The sequence below is a fragment of the Schistocerca serialis genome, chromosome 4 (assembly GCF_023864345.2).
Source record: "Schistocerca serialis cubense isolate TAMUIC-IGC-003099 chromosome 4, iqSchSeri2.2, whole genome shotgun sequence".
NCBI classification, from domain to species: Eukaryota; Metazoa; Arthropoda; class Insecta; order Orthoptera; family Acrididae; genus Schistocerca; species Schistocerca serialis.
Window position 1 is genome coordinate 450,492,384 of NC_064641.1, and position 23,560 is coordinate 450,515,943.

General features: G+C 43.0%; 1 protein-coding gene across 3 annotated transcripts in view; it reads right to left on the reverse strand.

The window, feature by feature from the left end:
- Positions 1-23,560, reverse strand: part of LOC126475089 (gamma-aminobutyric acid receptor subunit beta-like) — a 297,362-nt gene that overhangs the window by 156,582 nt on the left and 117,220 nt on the right. For all 3 annotated transcript variants that reach the window (XM_050102659.1, XM_050102660.1, XM_050102658.1), the window contains exon 2: positions 13,945-14,057. In XM_050102659.1, the coding sequence (XP_049958616.1) occupies positions 13,945-14,057 (113 nt within the window). The remainder of the gene's footprint in view (positions 1-13,944; positions 14,058-23,560) is intronic.

The following is a 23,560-nucleotide window of genomic DNA, read 5'->3' on the forward strand; positions in this document are numbered from 1 at the left end:
GAACGAGCTTCTACTAAAGTAAGAGAAAGCAGAGCTTGCACGATAAGTTTGAACTGTTCATGGCTCAAATGGTTCAAATTGCTCTGAGCACTATGGGACTCAACTGCTGTGGTCATCAGTCCCCTAGAACTTAGAACTACTTAAACCTAACTAACCTAAGGACATCACACACACCCATGCCCGAGGCAGTATTCGAACCTGCGACCGTAGCAGCAGCGCGGCTCCGGACGAACTGTTCATTTTTCCCATATGAAATTCGAGAGAGAAAAGCTAGAGATATAGTTCGAAAGTAGCTCTATGTACACTATTAAGTGTGATTTGCAAGGTAATTATGTAGATGTAGATAATGTAAGAAATGGAGAGGTGACTAATAAACTCTTACTACAAAAATAAACAGATTAAGCATCATGTAGTAAAAAATCCAAAGAAAACAGAAAGAGGGGTCAAATTATAGGAGCAAACAAAACTTCTGAAACGTAAGAACAGACGAGAAATATAAATATGCATTATCCAAGGTCTTTAGCAATAAAATTTTTTATAGTCAAAAATTAGCACAATGATTTTGTGGCGTTAGCTGTTCCGACTCAGCAGTCATTAGAAGCTCATCGGATGTGTCTTGGCCAGTGGATGCTTGAGGTTTGCAATGATCCTGCCAACAGAGTCATTGGCCACAATCCAACAGCAGGGTTGTTAGAGGGCCATGACAAGCGAGTCAATACATAGCGTTTAAACCGTATGCGATCATAAGAGTGAACAAGTTGATGCAGCACTCGCCCGAAAACACTACGTTTTACATCTTGGCAAGCCAACAGCGAGGTTCAACGTCGTATTTTAATATGAGACGTCTGTATGGGCTCTGGTCAATGGAAGACAACGCAACATAGAAACGTGGGGTTCATATTATTTTGTCTTCATGTTATATTATCCAACCCCTGTAAGAGCTCAGCAGCTGTTTATCGTCAGAATGAGGTCATAACAAGAAGCGGAATCGAAATTAGAAATGAGTTGAGCTCGTGTCAGCAATGTTTTTCGTCTATAAATACAGCTGTCCGTCTTTGTTTTGCCAAAAGACAAGCGTAAGGGCGTAAATCACCAGAAGGCCCATTTGCGTCTGCGGTAAGCCGTTAGCCGTTAAGTTCATATGAGTTATTTGCTTCACTGTTACTTTGGACTGAAAATAACAAATGAAACAAAAATCAAAGCTCCTCTACTTGGCACCGCCACTTTCTCACTACCATAAAAAAAATGAACTATCCCTTTTGAGACGTTGCCCCTAATTATTTCCAATAATTCTCTCAAGGCGATAGGATCCCCGGTTCTATAATCCGTTAATCCGATAGCTTGGGGGCGGTGTCTCGTAGCATATTTTTTGTTGGTGATTAGATACCACGTCGCGGGCACGGTGGCGGTCCCATCCGGCTGTGGAGGCGCTCAGTTGACATTAATCGTGTGTGTGTGTGTGTGTGTGTGTGTGTGTGTGTGTGTGTGTGTATCACAAGTGATGTGTTTCATGTGAACAAAAATATCTTCGTTTATAACGAGAAGAACAACGGCATGGTTGTATGTAAGAGGGGCTGAGGTAAATGATAGACTAAGATTCTGGATGGAGCGAGCGAGATGGCGCGATGGTTAGCACAATGGAATCTCTTTCGGAACGATGACGTTTCAGCCTCGCGTCCCATCATCCTGATTCAGGTTTTCCGTCATTTCCCTAAATCGCTCCAGGCAAACGCCAGGATGGTTCCTTTGGAATGGTGCGGCCGATTTCCTTCCCCGTCCTACTCTAATCAGAGCTTGTGCTCCGTCTCTAATTACCTCGTTGTTGACGGGACCTTAAGTACTAAACTCCTCCTCCTCCAGATTCTGGATTGCAAAAAAAAAAAAAAAAAGGACTCTTAATGCCAACAAATCTGTGGTAACGCTTCCAAAAAACCATATTCTGCATATTGGCTAGCTCTAGCGTGCCTGCTCCACAACGCACACTGTTAGAAACTTCCTGGACGAGCAAAACTGCCTGCTTACGAGGAGATCGTACGGACGTCCCTCACCGTTTGGATTCATACTGACAGGATGTCTAGGGCACGACTAGGTCTTCAAGATATATAAATAGCCAGAAGCAACTGTTCCCGAAAAAATCAAATTTGAACGTGTTACACGTCTTTATATACTTCGAATGGTCGCTAGTAACCAAGGATTCCGCAGCCAACCGAATAAGAGCGCAGATTCATAAGCACGAGGTGTGTGGATCTAAGGTAACTTCCGGTACTCATTTTTTTATTTCATTACCACGTAATTCTAGTAACAGATATGCGTGGTAGCTCGCGAAATTATTTGATGATAGAGAATCGCTTACCAGTGTAGCCGACGTTTGTTTTGTAGTAGACACACTGAAAAAAAACATGTACAAGCAAAGATTTGGCGTTCATTACAAGTGTTGTATGATGCAGTAATTATTGTTTGCCATGTTCCTATGATCAGTATCGTCCTGATTTGTACTGTTCTCCATAGGTTGCACATCACACTTGCCACACATGTAGATGAAATAAGATAAAGAAAACGTGTACACTGATTTGCTTGAAAAGTCTTGTGTATCCATTTTTTCAATATAATTACGAAAACTTTTTTTCTAATTTCTTCATGGTAAGGATTATGAAAATAATAAATGAATCACTAAATAGTGTCAGTTTGCAAAGTCATAAGAATTACGTGGGAAGAAAAGAAAAATGCAGCCAGGGATATTCGATCGACGGACCTCACGTGCATTAAACTAACAAGCTAACACGCTCGGCCACGGACTTCTTGCGCAGTGCGACCATACAAAATACATAACTACGTGTAAAATTATCAAATGTAAAATTATCAAACTCGATTTTCTCGAAAACGGTTGAGAGTTGCGTCTTTCTATTTACATACGTTGAAGTCGTTGTCGTACCCTACCCATCTTGCCGATATGAATCAAATCGGTGAGGGGAAATTCGTACTGCCCGTTTGTTAGCCTGCCTGACTCTCTGCCAAATGAGTTGTCCAGAAACTGCCCGCTACCGGCCCTAAAGTTGTCAGGGCAAGTCGTCAGTGGAGCTTTGACAGCCGAATCGGTAGAACTTTTGCACGCGAAAGGCAAAATTATGGGCTTCAGTCCCGGTCCGGTACATAGTTTTAATCTGCGAATATGTATTAAAACATCGAAAATGCCACCGCGAAGTGAAATTCATTTTGCGGTACTTTATTTCTTTTTTCAGCGTCGTGGGAAGAAATGTCACGCCAAGCTGGCGAGAGAACTGGCGGCAGAGACGGTTTCGTGTCTGCCGCTGTTCCGGCTAACTCATTGTGACCGACATGGTTTTTTAACACGGTCACTGTTGTCACGGCTGATTAGACTGTCGAGGTCAGGATCTCAACGGACGGATCACAATGCCCTGTGCGGATAGACTCCTAGCTGATGGCTAATTCATCGGGTCAGACGAGTGCTCGAATGTATAGTTTCTCATTGATAAAATACTCTTACAGTAGAGTTGAACACGAATTTTGAGGCAGTAATGTGAAACATCAAGCAAATTTAAGCGGTATCGTTTTAACATCACAGCACATGTTTTTGTGAATGAAACTTTTTATTCATCTTACGCGCGAATAATTTCAGAAACTATGTATGATTACATAGTCTCTGTTTATACAGTGTCTGTAATTTCACATTACAATGTCTTCCGTGTCTGAAGGAACAGACACTGTTGTTCATACGATGTCTGCATTTTCACATGACAAAGTGTGAAGTCCTCTATGAAAACATGTACAAACGGATCAGCCAAAACATTATGACCACCTAACTCACCATCTTTGGCACGGATAACAACGTCGACGCTTCGTGACATGGAAGCAGTGAGGCCTTGGTGGGGCACTGGAGGGAGTTGGCATACATCTGCACACACAGGTCACCTAATTCTCGTAATACCGAGGAGGGGGGCTATAAGCTTTGACACCACGATCAATTACATCACAGAAGTGCTCGACCAGGTTCAGATCTGGCTAATTGGGAGGCTAGCACATCAACTGGAATTGGCCATTGTGTTCCTCGAACTACTCCATCACATTCCTGCCTCATAACATGACTCATTATCTTGTTGAAGAATGCCGCTGCCATCGGGAAACACGATCGTCATGAAGAGGTGTGCGACACCCCTTGGCCGTCATGATGTCTTGAACGAGCTCCACTGGACCCATGGATGTCGACGTAAATGTTCCCCAGAGCATAATGGAGCCGCCGCCAGCTTGTCTCCGTCCCGCAGTGCAGGTGTCAAGGAGCTGTTGACGGATTCGCGCCCTCCCATCGGCCTGATGAAGAAGTATTGAAGTTCATCAGACCATGCAATGCCCTGCCACTGCGCCAATGTCCAGTGCTGATGGTCACGTGCCCATTTCAGTCGTAGTTGCCTATGTCGTGGTGTTAACATTGGTACATCCTGCGGAGGACCATCTTTAGGAGTTTCCGGTGCACTGTGTGTTCAGACACAATTTTATTCTGCCGAGCGTGAAGCTTTGTGTTACTTCCACCACAGTTGCTCGCCTTTCCTGTTTTACCAGTCTGCCCAGCCAACGACGTCCGACATCTGTAATGAGGGGTGGTCGCACAATCCCACGACGTCTGAACGTGGATTCACCTTGGTTTCGCCATGTGTTGAAGACACTCACCCCAGCACTCCTCGAACACCCGACAAGTCGTGCGGTTTCCAAAATGCTCCCGCCGAGCCTCAGGGTCATCAGAATCTACCCTCAGTCAAACTCAGATAGATCGTGCGGCTTCTCGATTCTACACGCGGACAGCACGCTCATTGATACTACAAGCACTCTGCATGTGTCTGACTAGCAGTCGTTCCTCGCCAGGTGACCCTGCTATCGACTGGACGGGTTTATATCGATAGTAGGTCGGTGGTCATAATGTTCTGGCTGATCAGTGTATGGTACGTACACCAAATACTGTTCAAAAAGAACTTGTCAATAAACATCATAAAAACACCATAAAAATAAATTTTGTATGACGACGTTTAAAATCTAGGAAATCGACATGTGTCACATCAGCTTACGATAGGCGTCTTGGGAGGACAAGAACGACTGCTGAGAAGTGCTAGGAGGTGGCGCTTACATATGGGAGAGACAAGTTACAGGGTCGGCTTGTAGGTGCCAGCCAAAGCAAGTGATGAGATAGATGTAGGCGCTGGTTATGTCGAGGGTGCGCATTGACTCGTCTTTTTGAGCTGACAAATGAAGTAAAACGTTTACTCACAAAATTGAAATCCGATCTATTGAAGCATTTTATAGATGAATGATAGATTTGTCAATTTCCTTGTTTGAAGTATTTTGTAAGACGAAGAACGGATTAACTGGTCAGCTTTTTTGGATATACTCAACAAATTCAACGAGCTCACTCTTCAACTCAAATGTTCTGGCAGAAACATTTCTAAAGATCTTGAGTAACTAAAGGGGTTTCACAAGAAAGTCGTAGTGGTACAGGGTACCCTCCGCCACGCACCGTACGGTGGCTCGCGGAGTATCTACGCAGATGTAAATGTAGAAAGTACCATAGTGACTAAAAAAAATGTAGAAAGTTGTATTTTGGATCGAAAAGAATCTTAGCAGTAACAAAGTATACCAAGAGGGGAGAGGATAGTTTGTGCTCACCATAAAAAAGTTAAAAAAGAAGATTCGTTAATTGTTATTAACAACATACATTTTAAAGAGGTACTGATGCGTAAATAGGGCCCAGAACCGGAAAATATTTTTTAGTACACTGTTAGCAATATCAAAGCGTTTCAATAACGCGTACAACCGAACTGGAGGTACTTTATGATCACCACGAAAAATATAACATACAAATTTCATATGTCATTCACTTTGGAAAGCGACATCTGCTGTTATGTTCAACTGAAGAATTTATAACGTTTATGGAATCTGGTAGAAGAACCAATTAAAAACGACAGATATTTTTTTCAAAAGTTTAAATATTAAGTAGCTGCCTAGATTACAATATTTTAAACATATGATGCGTTGTTTTATGAATGAGGTTATACGTTCTGCGAATTAACTTATTTATGTATTTTGCAACTGCATTAATTACGAAACAAGTGTCATATTACAAGCAACGACCACGTACAACTTGCAAGAAAATAATCGGAAGGAAGAGAAACTGGAGGGAAAGCTTATTAGGAGACTCACAGATTCGTAACAAATCTGATAGTCCCCTCAACATCTATCAAGCTAGAGAATGCTGTCGTATGAAATGACAGCCAATTATTTTCAAATATGAACAGCAACTGCACAGAACTGAGTGGCATATCACTAGACTATTTGCAACTGGAAGTTCCTTTCTTTCAAAGGGTTTGAGTGAGCTCTAATGGCGATATCGTCCGTAATTTTAAATTTATGATATTGATGGCAGTAGTAATATTTCAATAGCTTCGTTTATTTTTAATTGTGTTTCTCTTGGAAGGCGAAATAATGAAAAGAAATCTGAATATTAGTGAACATTTCTGAAAAGAACAAGGTATTGTTACCACTTTTGTAGCGAGGCGTGACTGCAATGCTTTTGGATCTTCAGGCGGAAATAAGAAGGTGAAGATACCGAGAAACTGATATGAATCCCTCTAACATTAGTAACATAGCTGCGAAGTACGATGCCATGCAGCTGTTCTGTTTCAGGTGTGTAACAATTAAACATGTTTTTGCTGTGATACCTCGAAAGAGCAATATCAGTTCGTTATAACTTATTAAAACATGTTCTTCAGTGGCAGAGATTTATACTTCCTGAACAGACATTAAGTGCATGAATTTCGTGCAGTGAACCACGTGTAGTAAGTCCCGCTACACCCCCATGATCAGAAACCCCCCACGAAAATACAAAAGCACTTAATTTTCATAAACTAAAGAAGGAAAAAAAAACTGTCACATTTTATGAAGATTGCTGAGAATGGGAAATTATAATATAAACTCGCACTTCCTGGAAGTGCCGTACAGTATCTTTCACATAGGAGTGTTTAATGAATCCAAAATTAATGAATTTTATCGGTCGTATCTGGAAAATACAGATAGTATGATACTCAAAACCAGCAATGGCACGCAGATCCTAAGAAGAGTAAAGCTAACTTACTCGTCACCTGCAGCAAATATTTGCAGTGTGGTCTACGATTCAATCATTCGTACACTGTTCTGCAAAACTTAAGGACGAGATAAATAAAATAACAAGACATATAAACAATTCGGTGGAAATGAAGTGTGGGAGCATGTTGCGCGAGAGGTCTCGCGATCAAGCACAAAATGCTGGACGTCACACAGTGAGATCAGCGTGGTTATGGCGCCAGTTGAGGCTGGCCCCGCAACACGAGGCATTTGAAGAAACGAGAAAACAGAGAGAGAGAGAGAGAGAGAGAGAGAGAGAGAGAGAGAGAGAGAGAGAGAGTGTGTGTGTGTGTGTGTGTACGTGTGTTAGTGAGCATTAACGGTGGACTGTGGTGGTCTTCATTACATTACCCGTAGACAACATCTGGATGACTTCACACGGGGAAGAATCATCGAAACGAAAAACTGGAGGAAGAACGAGTGTGATGGGTATAGTTCAAAAATTTGTGGTATTGCTCACAGCAGTGTTTCAACAGCAACATATGACTGCTACATTGTGCCACAGACACTACATTTAACAGGACTGCACGGCACGTAATATCAAGCTCGACATGGCACGACGACTGCTTGGCGGTCCCTCTGCCAGTCGACCATTATATTGGGTTCTGTTGACACCCGCACGTCGACGGTACCTTTTGCGATGGTGCGAAGAGAAGAGAGACTGAACCCACGAGGATTGGGATCACGTGTTTTTCTCGGACGAGAGCACATTTAGTCCGAGGAGTGGTTCTGGCCGTACCCTATGGCGGCTTGGGAACACGTAATACACCCAGGAACATCGTCGAACACGATCGTTTTGGTGACACAGGCGTTATAGTGTGTTTAGTATAAGGCTGAATGGGCATATTGACCTCCAAATTGTTGAACACGGTACATTCATCAGTCAACGTTATTGTGACACTACACATCCTTCACGTGCGTCTTTCCAGGGGTGCACTTTGTAACACTCCGGTTTAATCTACTTACTTATCCCGCTCGATCGGGATCTGATAGCAGCCCAAATAGATAATAACTAATGTGACCGTGTACGTAATGGGGCTGGCAATCGGATTGGACTGCTACGGAGATGTTACATTCCATTTTGTCCTTCTCAAATGCTGTAATAATGAAATGTCTGGTGCCAAGAAGAACGACAACACGGCTTCATTAATCAACAACTTATATTCATCACAAAAACACAAAGTAAGGAGACAGCCACTGCCTTCGTCGTACAGAATTAATAACGGCTAATCTCAGCACAGGCCCTTTAGTTATTCATTACCGTCACACGCAATTTCAATCATTGTGATTCACCACTACAATCCAACACTGCAATCCAACACTGCAATCCAAATTATGCCGGCGCGGTAGACGCGTAATTACAAATATCGGCACAAAAATATCACTGAATCACACTATTAATCATACTTTTCCACTTTCCCATATATTTCTAACACAAAGGGGTTAAACCACGGCGATGGCCACTCCCTTTGTCGGTACGGTCTTGCATTCCAGCAACAGACCTCCACCCGGCTCGGCCCGCAGCGCGTACCACACTACTGTCTCAACACTCGCTCTCGCTCTCGCAACCCGACACACACTATCGATTGTTTGTCCTGTCGACCTGTGCTGTCGCAAAACTTATAGTAAGGGCCTACGGACCCCGTACAACTTGACCCTAACTTCATTTTTAAGGATGGCAAAGCGCGACTGCATCGAAGAGCGCAGGTGCAGGGAACATGCGTTGGGAAGACGTGCTGCAACACGTCCACACGTACCAGAAGTTGTCAACCACGCTGTTATAAGAATGGAACACCCTGCCGCAAGGACAACTTTCCGGCTTCGTGGTCAGTATGGGAGCACGTTGCGGAGCATGCATTGTCCTTTGCAGTGATCACACACTCTATTAACAACCACGTCCAGCATTTTTCATGTCCAGGGAACCATCATAAATAGTTTTGACTGCAGAATAACTGTTTTCTTTGAATAAAAATGTCATTTCAGTACGTCTCACTGCGTATTTCTTCCAGTTACTTTCTGTACAACACTGTAGCAGTTCTTTCTATGTTTGGTCCAAGTTTCATCGAGCTATGTTACTTGGGAGTGACACATCATGTGGAAATGACTTGGATCGTTAACTTTTTTAGACCCGTGTACGTTATATAATGTAAGCTTAATGACATCACCGTAGAGTGTGTGTGAAAGACAGTACCATATGTAATGGAATGAACCGTATTCTTGGAAGTGGATTACAAGGTGTGAAGCCAGCTTATGGTGGGAGACGCCTCGTCTGTTTAAGAAAGACGGGCAGTAAGAAAATATTTCGTTTGGGGTCACAGATAGCTAATTATCTGGCTTCACAGTTCAAAGGCGTTTACTTTCAGACGATACACCTGTAGTAAAACCCAACGCTATTCCGGCTACAGTAATATGGGGAGAGATTGACGTGCCAATTACCAGTCGGCTGTCACTTTCACTGTGTCTCGTTTTAATCTGAAAAACAATGTGTGCCGAATACACACAGGTTTTTATAAGTGTGAGTGCAAGCTCCCTGAACGAAATATCCGATGCTGGTTTGGACAAATATTTCACGCGACAGCCTTCAGCAAAACTGGGTGTCACAGGCGATCCCTTCTGCTCTGAATTACGAGTACTCCCGACTCTTAGACAGTGGGAAACGGAGATTTCCTGATTTCACACCATACTCAATGCTTTGCGTGGTGTATGTTCTAAGCAGAGCAAAGATTCTTTTTTTTTTTTTGGTACAAATTCACGTATTTCCCGCTGTGGAAAAGTTGTATGGGAAAATAGCAGTGGCTCAGAATGGTTCAAATGGCTCAGAGCACTATGGGACTTGACATCTGAGGTCATCAGTCCCCTAGAACTTAGAACTACTTAAACCTAACTAACCCAAGGACATCACACACATCCATGCCCGAGGCAGGATTCGAACCTGCGACCGTAGCGGACGCGCGGTTCCAGACTGAAGCGCCTAGAACCACTCGGCCACACGGCCGGTCAGCAGTGGCCAGTGCACGGACACGTTCCATTGAATCGATGTACATTGGTGAGCCTAAATGTAACGACTGCTGCCTAACGCGCAGCTGAATGCCAGGTGGTGGATATGCGGGCACGTGCCACATTAAGGCGGAAGCACAGGCGGGTGAGAGATCATTCTAGCGACGATAGGGATTGCAAATGAGGAAATACACTAAGTAAGCGATTCTGCCAAAGGGCAGATTGCCTGGGAACGAGCATTTCAGAAACGGTGAATTTGGTTGGCTGTTCGCGTACTACTGTCGTGAGTACTTATGGAAAGTGGTTGGAGGGTGGTGAAACCACAACTGGAGGACATGATGTGGGTCGTCAGCGCCCCGTCGCAGAACGTGGAGATCGGAGGGTTAAATGAGGACAGGTGGCGATCTGTAGCACAATGCTGATGCACACATTATTGAATAAGGGATCCCGCAGCAGGCGAACCTTCCTGTTGACCCAACGAAACCGCCGATTACTATTGCTGTAGGCGCGGGACGATTCTGAATGGACCGTGGGTCAGTAAAAACTTGTCGCTTGGTCGGATGAATCACGTTTCTTGTCACACCCGGTGGATGGTCGTGTTCGGATAGACCACCAGGCAAACGACTGCTCGTAGCAAGCACCGCACGGACAGACGGAAGCCGGTAATGGCAGTATTATACAATGGAGACACAATGAGAGCTGAGATCTGCATGAAGATTATTGTGGACCATCTGCATCTCTTAGTGATTATATCTTCACCTATAACCATGGCATCTTCCAACAGGTTAACTGTGTGTGTCACAAGGCCAGAGTGATCCTAAGTGGTTTGATGAACATGATAGTTCATGTTTTGGCCGAAGCAATCTCCTGATACGAACCCGATGGAAAACATCTGGGACTCCATTGTGCAGCCACAAACCACAGGCCCTTAATTTAAGTACATAGGCATCTGGTGCCATATACTTCCAGATACCTACCAAGGACTCGTCGAAACCATTTCATACAAACTCGTTGCTTTACTGCGTTCCAAAGGTGGACCAACATACTCTTAGGCGGGTGGGTAATATGTTTAGGGTCACGAATGTAGATGTGATGGTTTCCAAGATACAGCTGACGACGGAATTTTTAATAACAAGTCGATCGTGTATGTTCTGTTAATAATCAAGATGAATAAAGTGCGACCTGAGAAAACCTGTAATCTTGACGTAATAAAATGCATTGCAGCAGCATGCCTCCACCATCAGCAACGATAGGGAGATTAAATCAAGTTGTCAATCTTTGACCAACTTTGTAGTGTTATCCAGATCTGACTCGATATTTGGACAGTTCTTTCTGATATTACTTCAGTATAGATAAATGTATCATTTGCAAAAAGTCGGAGATTACCATTAATGTTGTTTCCCAGATCATTAACACACAATATCAACAGCGAGCACTACACACTTTTACGCGTGTCGATGACCCACCATCCGAGATAAGGAGCTGCACCCTCACTGTCAATAAATCCTTAATTCAGTCACAAATTTAGCTTCATACTCTTCTGAGTTCTGTAAAAATTCTTGGTATTTCCATATGTGATACACAGTATATCTAACTTATCTTGACACCTCAACTAACATGAAGTCCACAAGCAAAATAAAACATGTTTCAAGTGAAAGTTGTTTAACTACGTGGGAGCATATTAATCAACAAGTTCACCTTTCAGTAACTTTGTTTGTTACAAAGATATGAACAGCAGAACTTATTTTTTAAATACCATCCTCTTCCAAAGACCTATTCAAAAACATATCACGTATTCACATAAATAAAACACTTAACTTGATGCTAAACAGAAATCTTTAATACCGTTTTATAGTACTGTAACTCACTGGGAAATAAAAAGGGGTAAAGAGTTCAAAGGTACTAAAAATGATGACCATGGGCAGCGATACACTGGTCAACACTTTGAATGAAAGCTCGTCGCAGCTTTCAGTGTTGCCTGCTGAAGTGAATTAGAGGCATGCGCGATACCCCCCTGCATATTCGCTGGACTTGTTAGGATATCGCAATACATTTCTTTTATGCATCAACAAATGAAAAAGTCTAGAGAAGTTGCGTTCCTGGGTGAATTACGTGTTGCCACCTTTTGCCGTATGAGAGTAAGTCCAGCGTCGTCAAACATGATCGTTTTGGTGGTCGAGGTGTCATGGTGTGGGATGTCATAATGTTGCATGGGCGTACTGAGCTCCAGACCTTTGGACACTCTCTATTCAACGTTATCGTGACACTGCACTCCTCCGCCACGTGCGTCTTTTATTGAGTGGATTCGGCCTTGACTTCATTTTTGGGGAACATAACGAGTGACCGCATCGAACAACGCAGGTGGGGGAGCTCTTGGAACGAGAGGATATTAGGCGAATGAATTGGCCTGCCGGTTCCTCCCGACTTAAATTCCAATAAGATCGTGCGGGATACGTTGGGAGGCGTATTTCAGCATGAGCTCATGAACCAATGACCATCCATCAGTTGTTAACCGCATTAGTGTAGGAATGGAACGCCCTACCAAAACAACTCCTTGCCAACGGCGTGGCCAACATGGGAAGACATTAGAGAGCATGTACCGGCGTTCGTGGTGATCACATACCCTATTAAGAAGTACGTCCCGCCGTTCACGAATCGCGGTGACTTCAGTGTGATTATTGCCTCTGAATGAAAACGTCATTTCTGTTCTCATTGCGTATTTCTTTCAGCTGTACTATACTGTACTGTACTGTATTTTACTGTACTGTAGCAATTCTTTCTTCGTATGGTCCAAAATTTCATTGGACTATTTTACTTGACAGTGAGATATTATGAGACGTCCTTAAGTTGTGTACATCAGTTTATGTCTACCCATATTGCAAATAAGAAGACATTACTGCAATTACAGTTCTGGTCGCACACATTCTTCACACTCAGGTAGCTTTCCTACCTTCGTCGGTGTATATTGTATCCGAAGAAATCTTTAGTCGAAGGTGGTGACTGAAAATCGGTGGTCATTTCCCATATGTTTCCATTTATTTATAGCGGCCGAGTCACAATGCTCTGCTAGTGCAATAGAGTCAATTTTCTGCTTCGTTTTTAATCACGCCATATTTACGTACATGGCACACTGTGATGCGTTTTTGAACAGGTGTAGAGAAGAGGAGGGGGTTGGGGGTTGTTTTTAGGAATAGACCAGACTGCGAGGTCATCGGTCTCATAGGATTAGGGAAGGACCGGGAAGGAATTCGGCCGTGCCCTTTCAAAGGAACCATCCCGGCATTAGCCTTGAGCGATTTAGGGATTGAACCGTCGTCCTCCAGAATGCGAGTCCAGTGTGCTAACCACTGCGCCACCTCGCTCGGTAGAGAAGAGGAAGTGGAGTACCAAATAAAGACGTATTGCTGTTGAAATCTTCGCAACGAATAAAGTTACAATAAACTAAATCACGCTGTTTACTGTCACGCTGGCAACTGAACAACATTTGCTTGGTGTATTCCTTGTTTTGCTCCTGGACAAAAAGTTGTTTGTGTTGCTCAATATAAATGGGACGTTCAAAAATGGTTCAAATGGCTCTGAGGACTATGGGACTTAACATCTATGGTTATCAGTCCCCTAGAACTTAGAACTACTTAAACCTAACTAACCTAAGGACATCACACAACACCCAGTCATCACGAGGCAGAGAAAATCCCTGACCCCGCCGGGAATCGAACCCGGGAACCCGGAAGTGGGACGTCCTAAATAGCACGGAGAAAGAGGTTGTTGTTTGCTAACCCTTACCTCCGAAGTTGGGCCGAAGGCGGATGTCGTAGCCCTCGAGGAGCCGAGATATTGTCTGCGTGACGTTCTCCAGCCGGTCGGAGGCCGTCGACCCCTGGTACTGGTCGCCGCTCCTGGGAACAGAACAGGGCATCGGAGTCGTTAATGAGCCAGTCGGAGTAATGCAGGAGTAAGGCTTGCTGCTAACGTTCTAGTTTCTCTGTGAGATTGTTTCGAGGCTATTGCAATGTCTTTTACTGCTAAAATCGACACCGTGGGACGCAGAGGTGGTGTTAGGACTACCTTCTTGAAGAAGCGTTGTTCACCATCTTACAGCATGAATCAGTTTTCTGTACTAACGTTGAAATGGTTTCTAGATGAAGGGCATAGTCGAATTTGTCTCCAATCATTGTTCAAATGGCCTAGTGCAGGGTCTGAGGTCATATTTACATTCGTGCGCTATTTAAGGCTGCGCACAAGTACGTGTAGGGGAAGAACACAGAAGGAAAACGGCTGTAACATTTCCAAAGGAATCATCATAACTAAGCCAGCGTACATCATGACTGTTTTAAGGAAGTATGTAAAACCTGACTCAAGTTGACCTGACGAGGGTTTGAACACTGCATTTCTCGAATGCGAGACTAATGTCCTAACCACAACGCCATCTCTCTCGGTCTTGTAAATTGACAACAGACACTCAGCAGAAATAACTGCTTGTAAAACAGCAACAAACTTCTATTATCGTAGTCAAATATGAAGGGTGAATTTAATTTTTAAGCTTTGGTTATGAAAGTACCGTAAGAAAGGTATCGCTGAGAAAAGCATTGTGCTCGCAGGCTGTCACATGAGGGGAGCATGTTTTGCTACTGTGAACCGTTGCGTTGTGTTCACGTGATCAGAGAGCGACACGCTGGTGGAGACGCTGCAGAGAGGAACGCCAGCGTGGCAGTCCGAAGAGCGCAGTCACAAGAAATCTGAAGGCGCCGACAGAGACAGAGGGACGGAAGAGTGGCAGTACAGAAACGCACATAAACTCTACCCAAGAAACAGTTCTTCGCAAATACGCAACAATTTTCTTCATGGATAGTTAGCAAATGACGTGCAGTAGAAAAAAACCGACGAAAAAGAGCACAAAAGACCGGTGTATAATAATTCAGTTCATTTAGCGATGTAATTTTAAGGTGAGTGTCTAAACAAGACAAAGCAAATTGGACATATTGTAATTCTTAGGCCTATAACAGTTAAATTATTATAAATTTGAAATTGTACTTTACAGAAATAAAAATTTGACCCACAGAAGATGACACATAGGTGTCGAAGCAAGTCTGGGTAAGTATGAAAAATAAACTAATTGTGTTTGTATAAGGCTGGTTTTCAAAACAGCCCAATTTATAAATTGCAAACACGGAAAAACATTAACAGGAGCTTCACAAGTGGCTCTGAGCACTATGGGACTTAACATCTGAGGTCATCAGTCCCCAAGACTTAGAACTACTTAAACCTAACCAACCTAAGGACAGCACACACATCCATTCCCGAGGCAGGATTCGAATCTGCGACCGTAGCAGCAGTGCGGTTCCGGACTGAAGCGCCTAGGACCGCTCGGTCACATTGGCTGGCTGGAGCTTCACACCTTAGTAAAAATGGTATCAGTTGAATATATTATTCAGTAGCAGCATATCAACAGTAGGGGCAGTTACAAGGTAGTGGGACGCGGTGAGTGATGTTCGTACGGTGGTATGAGTGGCGATAATGCCGCTAGTTTCGAGTACAGTATGTTCTATTTGGACAGTTAACCTTGAATTTACGCACATAACGGTGAGTACTGATTAATGGGAGAAACATGAGCAATTTATATACATTTCGTTAAGGAATTAGACGGAACTGTATTTAACTGAGACATTCTAGAGTAATTAATTATTGACTTCTAATTCCACTGCACTTAAAGCTCTTTAGAATTGGCTAAAAGAGATAAAAAGTATATAAACTTTTGTCTGTGAAAGTAATTTACAGTGTAACACTTACACCAGGAAACTTTGTTTGTACAGCTGCAATTTTTAAATATTAAGCTTCATGTTTAGGGACAAAGTATTACGGGCGTGTGTGGTCATCCCTAAAAAGAAACATCACCGACTAGACCTCATATTTTAAGGAGACAATAGCGCACTTACAAGATATCGGGCCCAGCAATCGACCCTGTGCGAAAAATTTGGCTATAATTCTGTCTGTACATAGTTATGACCTTCAAAAAGTACGGATTTTAAATATGTGCGCAAAACGGTTGTTTGTCACTCGCTCCGTCCAACTGCAGCCGACTAATGCCAGAACGCGAAGTTTAGTAGAGCCGAGTGATAATCAGAGCCCTATTTGCGGAATATCGAAGGAGGGGGGAAATTGGGGGAAGCAGACGTTTGCTGAACGTGAACGCGTTTTGAAATCTTGCTCGAAATGGCCGCTACTTTACGTGAAAAGAGAACATAGTATATCAACCTCTACCACATACATAATGAATTTGATTTAAGCAACGGAAGTATTATGAAATTTGCAATCCTTCGGATTTTTACACTGCATTTGTGAATCGAAACAAAGTATTTTTCAAAGCAAAGAGATTTCTGGCACCAGTTACAGGCTACAATCCGCGCACTGTGACACAGAGAACAAAGCGACGTACAGCAGTTCGACACAAAGCGTGAGAAGTCGAGCGGAGCGAGTCACACACAACCGGTTCGCGCACATGTTTTTTAAAAAAAAGCTGTACCTTTAGAAGGTCGTAACTGTGTACACTCACAATTATAGCCGAAATTTCCCCACTGGGTCGATGCTGGGGCTGATATCTTGGAAACGTGCCTTTTTTGTGGGTAAAATATGAAGCAAGTTGGTGACGTTTCCTTGTGAGACGAAGAGCGGGACAAAGTGTCCATAGCAGATCCCGTCTTGTCACGACGTCCATTCCACTAAAGTTTCTCAACAGAGGAGTGGTAGCGTAAAACGTTATCATTGCGCATACTTGCAGTCATTTCTTTATGTAATAACGGGAGAAATTTGGTTTATTTGTGCGTCTCAGTTTATATACTACATAAAGTAAAAACATGAAATATTTTGTCAACTGTTTACCTCTTTTCCTTAAGTGTTTCATCTAAAGGGAATAACAGCAGGAATCGAGTCGTGTCGTACCATTCATTGCACTAAAGTGATCGGTTACAATGGAAAACAAAAAATGGACAGGTGCGAGTAAGACTCGCGCTTTGAGACTTCCGTACGAGCTCAACTATTTATACATACAATTCATTCGATCGGGAAGTCGAGAACCTCGACCATTTTTGCCTGTAATCGACATTGATACTGCAAAGATATCGGTTACAGGGATCCCAAGATTTTCGAGAATGTTTTAATTTCAGTAAAATAAATGTGACATAAAGTCACGCAGGAGGCAGGTAATTATAGTTATCAGTTGTTCTCCATTCAACTTGACTGGTTCGCAATGGTAAAAGTCAAACAACAGCCAAGGAACGAGTTTATTGTTCATATGACGCGTTTCGGAATTAATCAGATATCCAGAAGCGATTACTACACGTAGATATGATGCTTCACATACAACTTGAAACGCCATATCTTCGTGCCGTAATCACTCTTTGAGATCTGACGATGGATAAATTCCGAAACGCGTCATATGAGCAATAAAGTCATTCCTTGCCTGATGTTTGACTTCTACCATTGCTATACAGCCAGCCTGAATGCAGAACTACTGTTCATTAAGAAGTCGAGAAGCTTATGAGTTCTGACATAAATTAATAATGCGGATAATAAGATTAAAACTGAAACTTCCTCACAGATTAAAACTACGTGGCCGACCGAGACTCGAACTCGGGACCTTTGCCTTTCGTGGGCAAGTGCTCTACCATCTGAGCTACCGAAGCACGTCTCACAGCTTTACTTCTGCCAGTATCTCGTCTCCTACCTTCCAAACTTTACAGAAACTTTCCTGCGAATCTTGCAGAAGTTTGGAAGGTAGGAGACGAGATACCGGCAGAAGTAAAGCTGTGAGTACCTGGCGTGAGTCGTGCTTCGGTAGCTCAGATGGTAGAGCACTTGCCCGCGAAAGGCAAAGGTCCCGAGTTCGAGTCTCGGTCGGGCTCACAGTTTTAATCTGTCAGGAAGTTTCATATCAGTGCACACTCCGCTGCGGAGTGAAAATCTCATTCTGGAAACATCCCCCAGGCTGTGGCTAAGCCATGTCTCCGCAGTATCCTTTCTTTCAGGAGTGCTATTTCTGCAAGGTTCGCAGGAGAGCTTCTGTAAAGTTTGGAAGGTAGGAAACGAGATACTAGCAGAAGTAAAGCTGTGAGTACCGGGCGTGAGTCGTGCTTCGGTAGCTCAGATGGTAGAGCACTTGCCCGCGAAAGGCAAAGGTCCCGAGTTCGAGTCTCGGTCGGGCACACAGTTTTAATCTGTCAGGAAGTTTCATATCAGCGCACACTCCGCTGCAGTGTGAAAATCTCATTCTGGTAAGATTAAAACTATATGGAATATTGTCAAACGGGAGACGGGGCAGCCTGACAGTGCGCAGCATACAATAGCAACAAAGCTAAATGATAATGTGAGTGATAATTCACAAGTCGCAAGTATTTTTAACAATCACTTTCTGAATGTAGCAGCAAAAATAGGCTTAAAGGGTTCAGTTGAAGATGCAAAAAAAAAATATGTTAAAAATACCATTCCCAAGGATTTTAAGCTTTTAGAAATAGCACCTACATCCCCCACTGAAATCTAGGGAATTATAAATGTACTGAAAAACAAGAGCTCATGTGGTGTTGATGGAGTCTAACAGAGTTTTGAAGTGTTGTTATAATTTAATAAGTGGAGTCCTTAGTGATATATGTAATGCTTCGCTGGCACAGGGAATTTTTCCAGACAGATTGAAATACGCCTTCATAAGAAAGGGGACAAGAGTGACTTAAATAATTATAGACCAATCTCATTGCTGACTTCATTTTCTGAAATATTCGAAAAAGTTATGTATTCAAGAGTAGGCTCACATTTAAGTGAAAATAATTTACCCAGCATGTCACAGTTCGGATTCTGGAAGGGTTACTCGACTGAGAATGCTATCTACACATTTACCCATCAAATAATACAAGCCCTAAATAACAAATTATCGTCAGTTGGTATTTTTTGTGAGCTTTCCAAGGCATTTGACTGTGTGGATCATGTCACACTCTTAGAAAAATTCGGGTTTTATGGAATTGAAGGCTATACACACAGCTGGTTTGAATCATACTTAACGAACAAAAAGAAAAAAAGGTTGTGCTGAATAACACAAATAATGTTGGGAGGGTGGTCAATTCTAGTGAATGGGGAGTTATCACAAAGGGAGTCCCACAGGGTTCAATTTTGGATCCTATACTGTTCCTTATTCATGTGAATGACCTCTCACTTAACGTTCAGCAAGAAGACCCAGTACTTTTTCCAGATGACACGAGTGTTATAATAAATCGCATTCCAGAAAAATTAGCTGATGATATTGTTAAGGATGTCTTTTAAAGAATTATTAAGTGGTTCCCAGAAAATGGACTCTCCCTTACTTTTGAAAAAACTCACTATATCCAGTTCTGTACACGGAATAGAGTCATACCGACAATTGATGTAGCATATGAACAGGGCCTAGTTAACAGGGTAGATTTCTCCAAATTTTTGGGTGTTCACGTTGATGACGAACTGGAGGAAGCATATTACTGAGCTTCTAAAACAATTAAGTTCAGCTTCTTTCGCTCTTCGTATAATCGATAGTCTAAGGTACTTTGCACTTTCCACTCAATTATGTCTTATGGAATAGTTTTCTGGGGTAACTCATCACTTAGACATAAAGTACTGATTGCACAAAAGAGAGCAGTGAGAATAATTAGTGGTGTTCACCCAAGGACGTCATGTTGGCACCTATTCAAGGAGATAGGTATTTTAACTGCACTATCAGAATACATATATTCGCTAGTGAAATTCGTTATAAATAATACATCTCAATTCGCGAAGAAAAGTCATGTTCATAGGTACAACACTAGAGGAAAAAATGACCTTTCCTATCCGTTATTGAAGCTGTCAGTTGCTCATTTCTTTTGGACAACTCCTTCTATTCCATGGACGAGAGTTTCTGTTTCAGATCTGGTGTATATTAAGTGCAGTTGCATGTGTAGAACTAAAAATTTCAGTAATATTAATATTAGCACAATTCATGTGTGTGTATATATATCTTGTAATCTGTCTTGTTCCACAACATATCGATAAAATAATCGTGAAAATGATCTACGGAACAGGACATAACTAAACTAAACTTCTCTAACGTTTGTCATGGGCAAAATATTACCATAAGGCAATATATGATGGGGGTGACGAGAATATTACTGAAAGGATTCATTAGTTTTCACGTAGTCACCTCCTTGGAATTAAATCAACAATGAGTTCGCTCTGTAAGAAGGGAGCGTGCACATCCTTGTAACTTTCTGAGACTCTTACCCCTCAGTGCAGTCAGATATTAACTGCTACTCCCCTCCCACAGCCCTTTGAGTCACCCTCCCCCCCTCCACCATCAACATCTAGAACCTGACTAAACTTTAGAATGGAAAAGAATTTTCTTTGAAAGATAAATGATATTTACTTTCTGTTGAGTTTTTATTAAACCACGAAGTCATGAATCAATGAGACGATTGGTACTGCTTGTTTCTGACAACCGTTTTTACAGAATGATGAAGCAATTCTCAGGGCATCGCAAGTGGAACCTGTAGTCCCTTCTCAGAAAAGAAAGGCAACTACCCACATTGAGGATAGACACTTTTTACAAAATATGCTTCTTTTACACCACTGCTCTCCCTAGCGATACTTGCTTCACTCTGTACCCCTACTCAAAATTAATCGAATTAAATGTTTACATTACACCTAGCCTTGGTTTTTGTAAACCACTTGGCTGCTGGACTCCTTACTTCTGAGCTGGCAGAAATTGGAAGACTTCAGGACGCCACTACTTTGTCTCTGACCACTCCTAATCATAATAACAATAATGAGTAAAGGAAAGTAAATTAAAGTGCTATGGCATGAGAGACCCAGAAGGGCAGGTTCAGCCGCCTAACTGGAAAGTGTTTTTGTATTTCCGCTCCCGCAGGGACCTTTCCTTCACGAAGTATGAGAGCTATGTGTGTAAGTGTATCTGCTAAGTGTTAATGACTGTAACGGTGTGTGTTTGTGTGTGTGTGTGTGTGTGTGTGTGTGTGTGGTGTTCGAGATGGTGAGAAAAGGGAGAGAGTGAAACTCGGTGCCAACACATTGCCCACTCTTCTCTAAGAACACCGAGGGTCCGCCAAGCTTAACGTCCCCATCAGACGGACGGTTCACTATCAACAGTTTTGCATGCCTCCAGTTCATGAAACACTACGGAGATGTTTGAAATTTAATTTAGGGCAATGGCGTGTAGATTGATGATCAAGGATTTCACGCCACCATTTCTCCCACCCCCTCTGTGAAATAGGAAAAGAGAAAACTGTCAACATGAGGTGTACCCGGATGGATACGTATTCAAGTATGAGCCGCGCCCGATCGTGTGTAATTTGGGTGACCAGATGGGATCCGGTGTATTCCCATTCGCACGGACGTTAAAACACAATACTAATACTAATAATAATAATAACAGTAATACTGTGAAGGTCTTACTGCAATATAGTATCGATTGTATTCTTACTGTAGTGTTGTCTGTCAACCAGTTTATTTATCTGTTACGAAGTGAATAATGAAGCAATTTCCAGTTCATTGAGGGGATTACTTATCACTCAGAGACGACATTTTCATGATATGATTAACCATATACACTGATGAGCCAAAACAGTTCTGCCAAACAACAGTTGTAGGCTAAATGGTGGCGCTCAAGGCACGTGACGTGGTACAAGAGTATATGAGCAAAGCAGAAACGAATCGCTCTAGCGACGACAAGTAGCGCAAGTGCGGAAATCCGGCGACTTAAGCGACTTTGAGAAAAGCCAGATTGTTGTGGCCCAGTGCCTGGGAGCGAGCATCTCGGAAAGACGAAGCTGCTCGGCTCTTTGGGCGCTACTGTCGTGAGCATGTAGAGAAAGTGATTGAAGAATGCTGAAACCACAAGCGGGCAACAAGTAGTTCAACGTTCATACCTCATCACAGAACATAGGGATGGAGGCCTGCCCGCTCTCTACATCAAAATAAGCGGCGATATGTGGTGGATCTGACGCCAGAGTACAGTGCTGGAGTAGACATAAGTGTTTTGGATCACACTGATCAGCGCGCATTGTTGAACATGGCATCCCGCAGCAAAGGAACCTACGTGTTCTCACGCTGACTCAACAACATCGTCAATTATGAGTAAAGTGGGCACGGGATCATCGAGGTTGAACAGTGGTTCAGTGGAATCGTGTCCCCTGGTCGGATGAATCCGGTTAATTGTTAAACCAGGTCCACGGTCGTGTCCATATACGCTGTCGTCCAAGCGAAAGGCTGCCCGTGCAGTGCGCCAAGGACACAGGCCGGTGGGAGCAATATTATATAATGGACATTCACCTGAGCTTCCATGGGACCTGCGGTACTAATCGCTAATCGAAGACACCATGACAGTTGCAGACTACGTCAACATTATCAGGGACCATTTGTGATCCGTTATGCTTGATGTCGTCCCCAACAGTGATAGCATCTTCCAGCAGGACATCTGTGCACGTCACATCGTGTTGCATAGTTTGAGGAAAATGACAGTGAACTCACGTTCATATCTTGGCCATCAAATTCTGTTTATCTGAATCCGATGAAACCCAGCTGGTACACTATCGGGCGCCAGCTCCGCCCCCAGAAACTAACCGCTCGCAGATTACGGGAAGTGTAGGTGGTCGTAATTTTTTGGCTCATCAGTGTTGATGAATGTTTTGGTTTCACTGTCATAGATTCGTAGCGCAAAGTATACGTGTGGTGGGAGGTCTTTGTGAAGAAGATGACGTTCATACATTTATTTCTCAAGCTGAAAATTCTACCAAAGACTGTCACACATTAATAGTAGTATTTAAAAAATTATGAAGTCCTCATCAGGATTCAAGTTTCACGAAATAGCATTAACAACAATGGTCTTTAAAAAAATAGTTCCGCGGCCATAACATGATCAAACTCTTTTGTTTTTGCCTCTCAAAAAATTTCATTTCACCCTTTATGGGGCAATTACCTTCAGGTTGGAAACCAGTGTCACAGAAATTGGTACTACTGCCTTTGATGCTGAAGGCGATGAAACATAACGCGGCACCCGTTATGTCGCGCACGGCGGCAGCAGCCTGGCCGCTTTGGCAGCGACTCCTCATCTTGTGAGGTTATTGCGGGGCGCAGATGTTCGAGGTAGCAGCCTGGTCACTGCTCCGGTGGCAAAGCTTCAGTCTGAAAGGCGGTTAATTACAGCAGCCAAAAATTAATTACCGCCCTAGTTTACTTTAAAATTGGTCCCGTCAAACCCCAACTTCCAATATCTTTTCTTTCGTCCAGTCTACTAGGGAGATCAAAGCGGTGGATACGAATCTAAGCTTCTACAGGAAGGGCCCAATTTGTTTTATGTACTGTCGAGTTTGGTTACGCTTGTCTGAATGTGCCGTAT